Source organism: Clupea harengus, chromosome 21 (genome assembly GCF_900700415.2).
Source record: "Clupea harengus chromosome 21, Ch_v2.0.2, whole genome shotgun sequence".
Classification (NCBI taxonomy): Eukaryota; Metazoa; Chordata; class Actinopteri; order Clupeiformes; family Clupeidae; genus Clupea; species Clupea harengus.
The window spans coordinates 18,812,768-18,822,499 of NC_045172.1; the positions used below are offsets into that span (position 1 = coordinate 18,812,768).

General features: G+C 42.4%; 1 protein-coding gene across 1 annotated transcript; it reads left to right on the forward strand.

Annotated features, from left to right (window-relative positions):
* Window positions 1–12: 12 nt before the first annotated feature.
* LOC105911931 (ankyrin repeat domain-containing protein SOWAHC-like) lies at window positions 13–3,682 on the forward strand. The gene has a single exon (XM_012840841.3). The coding sequence runs from the start codon at window positions 523–525 to the stop codon at window positions 2,395–2,397; it is 1,875 nt and encodes a 624-aa protein (XP_012696295.1). The 5' UTR covers window positions 13–522; the 3' UTR covers window positions 2,398–3,682.
* Window positions 3,683–9,732: the final 6,050 nt, after the last annotated feature.

Below are 9,732 nucleotides of genomic sequence, written 5' to 3' on the forward strand. Positions count from 1 at the left end.
GGAGTTTCTGAAACTATGAAACTATTTAATAATAAATGTGCATTCAAATGAGATTTGAATTAGATGTTTTAAGGGCATACATTTATTCCATAAAATAACCTATTCACCTATCTTGTTTTAATGGTATGAACCAATTCTGGGGCTGTTCCGGAACTGTATGTGGTATTCATTTGTGAAACTGACGCCATTTTGGCTCAACAGAGGAGCCGCTTTCCCCTCGTTCTTTTCCATGGCGTGCGCCAATATGGCGAACCCCAGTTCACAGTTTCATAATTTGACGTCTCAACAAGGTGGTTGCTAGGGGGCGTGGATTGTTATTTATTAGTTACCCACGAACTGGCGAGATGCTGTCAGATTTTGCCACCCTAGTACCTGGGTGATACCATCTAAGCTAGATGGCATGCTGTTATCGTAGAGCGAACGTTTTCCCCAAAATAATTAGGAAAATATTTCATTTATTTGAGAGGCAATGACCAGACCTCTCTCACGCTTTCAGGATTAACACTAGCTTATTACAACCCAATGGCGACCGACTGCACGCAAGAAACCGTGTTACGGTTCCTGATGGAGAGAGGGGGTACAGTGAAGAACCTGGACCTGATTGATCATTTCAGAGCTGTTTTATCGACAGATCCAATCAAGAAAGCTATGATGAAGGATGCGTTTAAAATGTACGTGGACAGTGTTGCATTTGTGAAGGTTGAGAACGGGACTAAATATGTGTGTTTGAAAAAGAAATACAGGGGTTCGATGAGACAGGAGGAAAACGTCCCCGCATATGGTGACAGTGACAACAATGAGAGGAGCGAGCATACTGTAATTAATTGTGAGCATGTCGGTGATGCTTTTTCAGAACAATTGCCCGACAGTCTTCCTCACAACATGCCTCAAATAACCCTCAATGACACCGCTAAGGCAGTTAAGCTCTCATTGGAATCTGCGGGAAACGATGATGCAAAACAAGAATTACCACCTGGCTCAGGTTACAGCGATGAGAACGGCAGGGAAGTAGAACGGTCAGGCGTTCGAGACAGTACTTCTGGCGGAGTGAATGCATCTTCAGCCTTGCTAGTTCCAGAAGCGAACAATCTTTCAAAAATGGGAAATAAGAGCAGCTGCTCGCCTGAGAATAAGGTGGACGGGTCGTCCGAGGAAAGCCTACAAATGAGCGACCAGACCATTCCAAAAATCGCCGTAATTGAGGCGTCTCCCCTGCCAGCCGCTTCCGACGGTACAATGTTCAGCCTTCCTCAGCCTGTGGGTTTGCCACAGCCCGATCAGACTTTGTCAGAAGCCAATGCTTTTAAGGACCGCAACAACTCTAAAAAGTATTCCCAAAACGGACAGGAGCAAGATAAATCGTACGAGGAGGACAATAGCTCTGTTACAAAAGGTGTTTTGAGAAGAAGATCACGAGGGTCCCAGCGCAGTGTGGGGTCCAATATATCGGACGGAAGCGACGAGGTACATTTTGACACAACAAGCATGTCCGGGAGTGACACCAACACTCCACGAGGCAGCCGTAAAAACTTCATTGAGCTTATGATGAACAGCTCGCCACAGGTACGACGCAGCATGGTGCTTAGAAACTCGGTGTATCTCTCCGCGAGACACAAGGACTCAAGGAGCGATAGCGACTCTATCGTCTCCTCGAACACGGATGACGAGAATACCCCTGTCTCCCTCGACCCTATGGAACACGAGTGGATGATGTGTGCGTCTGACGGGGAGTGGGAGAGCCTGCACCGGCTCCTCGCCTGCGAGCCGAACCTAGTCCTGAAGAAGGACTTTGTCACAGGCTTCACCTGCCTCCACTGGGCAGCTAAGCTTGGCAAGCAGGAGCTCCTAGCCTTGCTTGTGAACTTTGCTAAGAAGCATGCTGTGCCTGTCAACATAAATTCCCGGTCGAGTGCTGGTTACACACCACTGCACTTGGCAGCCATGCACAACCACGTTGAGGTGGTCAAGTTGCTTGTGGGGGCTTACGAGGCAGATGTTGAAGTGAGAGACTACAGTGGGAAGAAAGCGTGCCAGTATCTCCCTAAAAGTGTGGCTGACGAAGTATATGATATTTCAGGGGGGCATGGGAACTCTGATTTAGAGAATGTAGATTATGGTGAGCCCAGCCGATGGAGGCTGTCAAAAGTCCTCCAATCTAACCTGAGGCCTCTGAAGCTGCTGAACCACAGCGAGGAGGAGGTGTGCGAGGGTGCCAGCCCTGGCAAATCAAAGCTGCTGCGCAGGAAGTCCTCGCTGAGCAAGATGAAACCCAAGCTCCATAAAATCCGCTTCAGGACACAGATAGTCCACAGCGCCTCGTTTAATGACAGGGAGCTGAGCGAGGCACGTCACAAAAGTCCCCCTCGGTCCAGACCGATGTCAAGCCTGTTTGGGTGAGCCGTGTCAAAGGATCAGAACCAGAGGAATAGGCTATAGCTGCCTTAAACTAATAGCATTCCCTCAGATTCTCACTGTGGATTTGAGAATATTTGCTAGTACTACAAAGGCTGATATAGCTAACCTATTTCTTCATGGTGTCCTTTTTTCCATTATTGTTTACTGTCTATAACAGTGCCTGTAAAAGGCTATATAGTTGTATGACAGTAATGTTTCTGTGCTGCAGAACTAAATCTCTCTTACAGCAGAACATTTCTACCTGGAGCAGGAACTTCTGGATAATTTGAATTATGTTTTGCATAATATGAGCTTGGGAAGGTATTGTTTCCTTGTTAGTGTGTTTATAACCAGAAAGAAGGGTTGAACAGTCAAGAGCTTCATTTGGACTTGGCCAATAATCTGGATCAGGGACAAAGGATTTCAGTGCCACGCGGTCACATGTAGTGTTAAATCATGCTGTCGTTCGTTACAAGGTCTTAGTGTAAAGCCACAGTAAACTTCAGGCTTGAATGTTCTACTGAACGTTTTCACTGCAGGCTACAGCATCCCAGAGAATATGAGGCTGGGTGTAATTAGACCATACTCTATTGTGCGATGTCATACTGCATTATTTCCAAGTAACTGCACATGTGCAAGCAAGCAATGTGCATAGCGAAAGGTATGTGTGGATTGAAAGAGACATAGGACTTACTATCTTGCCGACAAGAATGATAGAGCTTCTGTCAGCTTCAGCAAAGCTAAAGGTGTTATGTGACATTTGCTTTTATCCAACACATCAAACCACCACCAATATGGTTTATTTATTAAAACTAGCAATTACAGTATCAGCCTATACTGTAAATGCCTCTCACTCTGTACTTTTCTGCTCAAGGACTGCATTTGTCAGTACTTTGTTTTGATAGGATTTCTGCAGCCTGACTATTTTGCAAGACTTCATTATCTCACTTGTTCCGTGACGAGTGCATAACAAGCATTTCTGAGGTAGTTGCCCCAGCAAGCTCTCGCCTCTCCCAGGTATGTTATCAGCAAGCCGAAGCCCGCTGACGGACGGTCAGGTTAGGAAGCGCTGGCAGAGAAGGGGCTGATGGAGCGCACACTGCTGCTGCATCACACGGCCGTGTTCGTGTTTATCCCAAAGGTCCCCAGAGACCCCAGCTGCCTCCATAGTGCACTGTGCAGCCATGCAGACATCTCCCCACCCCCATCCCCAGACCCAGAAATGCCGTGTTAGCAGTTCTCATGAAAAATGCCGCCTGCATTGTCAAGCTCTCAGTCAGTGTGTGTGTGTGTGTGTGTGCTGGGAGCGGGGGGGGGGGGGGCGTGGTGTATGGGGAGTGGCTGTCTGGCACAGAATGGTGGCTTTCAGTTCTTAAAGTGATAGATCATGATTTAAAAAATAAGATTTCAGGATTAGGCTTTCCATTAATTTGCTTTTTGCTACTGTTTGCCACAGAGGACACAACATCTATCCAGGTGGATCTGTGTAAGCCATAGGTATAGGCTTATCAAAACTCAGGAAGAAGTTGTTTCATATAAGCCTAATATTACACTGCTCCCCCAAGGACAAAATTAGCTTAATGGAAGAATGGTATTTTTCATATCATATCACATCATTTAAGGGCAGGATTTTGTAAAAAATAAATAAATAATTTCCTGTGATCCTGCAAAATGGCTTGGTACATGACCTGTAAATGCAAACAGCACAGTGCCACAGCAGGTTTGAATTAATATTATCTAATCACTTTGGAGTCGTTTGAGTTAATATTATCTCATCACTTTTGAGTCGTTTGAGTTCATATTATCACTCGTTTGAATTTATTTATTCTTGGATCCATTTTGGTGGTTTGCCTCTTTTCACAGCACTTTATTAATTTGCATACATTCCTGCATTTTTCTTGTTTCTTTTACTAATTTCCATAAATAATGAGTATTAATATATTAATTAATGTCCAATAATACAAATGTTTACAGATTTTCTTTTTATATTCCAACACAGTTAAGTTTGTGATATGCCATTTAGAGCACTCATACTGTAATCAATAATTTGTTACATATTATGTTACATATAGCTTACATAGCATTAATGTTCTCTTGTTTTACTTTAAGGGCTGGTACCTAGAATGCCAAATAATATTCTCAGGATTTTTTTTCTTGAAAAATATATTTTCTTGGGTTTTTATGAAAACATTTTGATATGGCATTAGTAGACATCTCAAGGTAGTTTCTTTTCAAGAGCTCACCGGAGAATAGACCTTGCAGAACTGGATGATTTTGTACTTAATTCTGTTGTCATCTGTACTGTTGGACTTAACAGAATAAAACCATGTTAACATTTGAAGAGTGAATCTTGAGAAATAAAGATTGTTTTTATGAGGAAAACTGACTGGTTTTGGGATATTTATAGCTGACACGTTTTCCTCTCAAAACCCTCACTATAAAAAAAAGATGAGCCTGACTCATTCTCCCCATGGCTTGCGATACCACTTAGGCCTCAGTGGTCACATTTTGGTTGAGGCAAGGACAAGGTCTGGGAAAGCGTGATTACGGCCTAGTCTCACTACAGTTCATTTCCCTATCCTTGCTCTCCTAGCCAATCTATCTTCATTTGTGCAGTGGGGGTTGACACATGAAGGCTGCCCCACAATGAGCTGGCAGTGGGAGTGGACTACAACTGCAGTCACTGCAGAGATTCGGACTCGCCGTGAAATCATGTCATGGTGACGTGCAGCAGGAGAGCAGATTTATGTTGTGCACAAACGCCCTTGTGATGTTTTTCACTAGCACTGTTTCCACTCGCACTTTGTTTGTGAATGATAGTATACACAGAGTGAACAAGACAGAAAAACGCATTTAATGTTGTTGCATTTGAATATATACTACTGTACAAAAGTTTCACTTAGAAATGTCTTTGTTTTTCAAAGAAAAGCAAATGAAGGATTCTTTGACAAAAGCAAAGAACATAATTATTATTACTATTATTACTTACTATTACATTATTATTATTATTAATATTGTCAATGACTATATTTCCTTTTCATTTTGCCATATATCCTATTCAAACTTGTTTCATGGATATTTTAATGGAAAACCAGTGCAAATTCTAAGTGACCCTGAGAAACCTTTGAACGGTAGTGTATCTTATTAATGTTTGCCCCTGACTATTGTGTAAGTTAAGCTACTTGGAACACTGCCGGCTCCATCGGAATGTTGTACTAGTGGTTTAATTTCACAACGATGACAAACAATGCCGAGGCTTTGGCTTTGGCTTTGGCTTTGGCTCCGTATTGTTACCTGGTCATCACCAATTAAGGCCGGTCAGATAGACGGAGATGCAGCTCCGCAGGGCGCTCCATTTCTGTGTGTTAACTTCGCTAGCTGTAGGCTACTGGCACGGTTAGTCGAAGAGGGAGGCGCAGGGGCTTGTGCAGACTCGCAGAATTAGATCTCAAACGCAGTTGTCGATCACAGGTGCTGCACGCTTTTAATTAAAAAATGATGCCATGAGGCGAATTCAAATGATTATTTAAAAAAGGGCAAAGGGATTTTTAAGTTGGAGGGCTAAGGGACAGGTGCTTGAGCACACCTGGGGTCTATCTGTAGATGTGGCTGCTCAACACCTCTCCAAGGGTGAAGCCAAGACATGTCTTACTGGCAAATAGGCCTGTCCACACATACAATTTGCAGCCTTTATGTTCACTTCTAAGCTATGTGGAACAGTCATGTCAAATTGTTCACATTCCAAATCGGAAAGCTGAAAGCAGTGTTTTACCTATGAGCTGATCTGTCCAAAAGAAGGCTTTTTTTCTTCAACTGAGTAAATCAACTCATTATCACAATGTGTTCTGATTAAGACATACAGAATACTCAGTGTTAGTAATGAAGCGATTCTCACGAATCTTATCATTTCAATGTTGATGTTGTCAAGGGTGGTGACCCAGAGTATCTGCACAAAGAATGGAGGTAGTGATTAGAGGACATGCATGCACTGAACTCATGAACTGACTTTCACAGATTTTCCCCTTGATCCTCACAATCAGCATTGTTTACTTGCCTTGTCATGTTTACATTCCATCCAAATCTTTTCAGGGTCACCATGGGGACTGAAGGTTGTGTGCAATGCCAAAGCTCACTGGCACAAACATGTCAGGATAGTCTTTTTTATCTAAATCGCCCATCTGTGTGACAGCATGGGTGGCATCTTACTCGCATGGGAATCACCGCCAACTCATGTGATTGTCATCTGTCACTTAATCCCTGCTGATCAGAGCTCTGTCCTCCCGTTCCCTCTGCCTGAGGCCTTATCTGAGGTACACATGGGAGACATGACTGGAGGGTTATGGAGTTCTCTTTGTTAAGATAAGAGTAAAATAACCCTGCTACACTTGTAAAGTGTTGTAAAGTATTAATTTCCACAAGCACTTTGTTTTAGATCTAAGATGGACAAAGAACAGATGGATTGATGGATGGATGGAATTAAGACATTTTGTGGATTACAAGGTCAGACCAGACTGCACAAGTTCTTGCCAGGGGTGTGGTCATGCTGCAACCATTTTTTAAAAAGCCCACAGGTGAAACAAGAGGGAAAGGTTCGAATAGAGAGAAGAGAGAACAGAGAGTTAAGTCTAATGATGCCTGAATGGCTCAATAGATAAAAATTGATTTTTTTTAATGTTTTATTGACCTTTACAGAGGCTAGTTTGGAGAATAAGGACACAGTCCGTAACCTGCAGCTCTGAACAGGTACTCTGACCAAGCAGCTCCTAATGAGACCCAGAATGTGAATCTGAGTGTGAATGTGAGTGTGAGTGGAGCAGTGGTGATCTGCGAGAGGCCCTTAGTGGCTTATGGCTCAGTCCTCACATAAACCCAAATAGTACATTTTTACATTTCCAATGTTTATGTAATGCGTTCAACAATGAACATTGCCTTCAGTTCAGCAGTAAGGGCAAACGTCTGCAGGGGGTAGAAGGACCTTTAGGATGTAAAGAGTACATAGAGTTAGCGATATAAATATCAACAGTGGATAATGATAAGATAGAGGCCATTTGTGTTTTTTGACATTCCTGAAGGACATTGTATAATTATCAGGGTAAGTACAAGTCAAGATAGCAAGGAGGAGAATGGAGATTGTGTGATGAAATGGGCACAGTCTTGTGGTTGCTCAATCTAGACCGGTCATACAGGAGATATGAAGTCTGAATCTATTTCATTGCGACATTCGGTATGTGGGTTTTGAGATGAACATGTAGCAGCAAGGTAGGTTCAGATTACCTGGAATTCCACATTTCTATTGAAGTCTGTGCTCATAGGTTACATGGAGGGGGGAAACTGACGCACGCAGCTGCCCACAGAAAAGAGGAGTTTCCCAACACACCTCATGATTTGTCGCCTAGCCCTCAAATCCATCTTGTTCATACAACTTCTCTTCTCTTCCTGACATCCCTTCTGTCTCCCTCAGACTGTATATCCATGTGTTGAGATATGGTTTTGTAGAACGGTCCATTGTGTGTCCTTTGAAGGGCTGTCCCTCTCAGACTGAGGGCCCTTCAAGTGCAAGAATGAAGAGAACGTTTAGGGACCTCAAAAGTTCCGGATTGGAATGCCCCGTAGGTTTGAAAGATGATTCCAGTAAGTCATCAGGCTTAGAGGGAGTGTACGCTGCATGGATAACTACCGAAATAGACTCTTCCTCATCTTTTGATCTGACAAGTGTACAGTTCTGTCAGAATGCTTTATGTTGGGATTCCCTAGAGAATACATAAACAGAGACACATCAAATATAAGTGAGTTTATCTGCTTTGTTCTACACTAATCTCCAAATGTTGCCTTATCACAGAATTTGAGGATGCTTTCATGGATTCTCGACTATTGCACACTTATACACATTTATCATCTTTTCATTGCTTTCAAAGTTCTGTTCAGTTCAAAATAACTTGTCTGAACTAGACAAAGCTTAAAACACAAAAACAAACAAACAAACACATTCAGAATGGCCAAGCGGCTCAATGGATCAGCTCAAGAGGAAGGACATGCAGTCACACACGTGCTTCAGCCTTGGAAAGCCTCCAGGTACCCTGCCACTCTTAAGTTCACCTCCTCTGACGAAACCTGAGCAAAAACAAGCAAAAATGCACCAAGCAAACACTGCTTGTGCAACACTGATCACAGGAGAAAGTGAAAGCTTAAAGTGGGAGAGAAAGTAAAAGATTGGAATGAGAGAGAAAGTAAAAGATTGGAATGAGAGAGAAAGTAAAAGATTGGAATGAGAGAGAAAGTGAAAGAATAAACTGGAAGAAAAAGTAAAACTCTGGAAAGAGAGAGAAACAGGCAGACTGCAACAGTTGACAAACGGCCTTTTTTGAGATCATTGTAGAATGTTAGACTGAAGTTCATGAATAATATGACTTGCTTAGTCCACACATCAGAAGTTACACAAATTATGCGTTTAGGACAAATCGTATCCCACTAGATGGGGCCATACACTAATTCAAGACAGGAAGCCGGTAAATTAATATAACTCATAATTTATTGTCTAAATGATCTAGCTGTCACGTTATCTATGAGATGTGCATGAGCACTGATTATCAAGAATTTCTTCCTGTTTTTCAAAATGTGCATTTTAATCAGACAACAGAATTACTCTGTCATCTGCTCATATGTGATCATTGCCTTTTTGTGCAATGCATCACCAGCGCCATCTAGTGTCTGTGATAGAGAACCAGTAAATGCACCATCAAGACATTCTCAAATCTTTTCAGAAACATACAAAAAATGGTTATTTCACAGAAAATTGTCCTATAGTATTATTTTTTTTTTTTACTATAATTACTAATTTCATTCATACATCAATCATTTTAGGGTTGATGTAGGAACTTCAGAACTCAAAAGAGTTCTCGTAAAAGAGCTGCTTTTAAACTACATTTGCACTTCATGCAAGCACAAACTGTACACTTTAGTGACCCAAGCTGCTTCAGTTCATACTGTTCTAAAGCTGCATCTCCAGTCATTTTTACAACTACTACTGCTATTAATAATAATAATACAAATAATATTAATAATATTATTATCAGTAGTAGTAGCAGAAGCAGTAGCAGCATCAGTAGTGGTAGACATAGATGTTATTCTTGTATTGTTGTGTTATCACACCATATTATTATATTTTATATAAAAATAAGATATGGCTCTCTGTGGTGTGCGGTGTGTGTGAGGTTATGCGGGCTTGGCCAGGACAGGGCTGGGCCTGCGATGCAGCATTTGACCGAGGCTGGTTGCTCTGGCTGCTGAGGGGGTGCGGGGGTGCGGGGGTGGAATGGTCTGGGTGGGTGCTGCACTGGT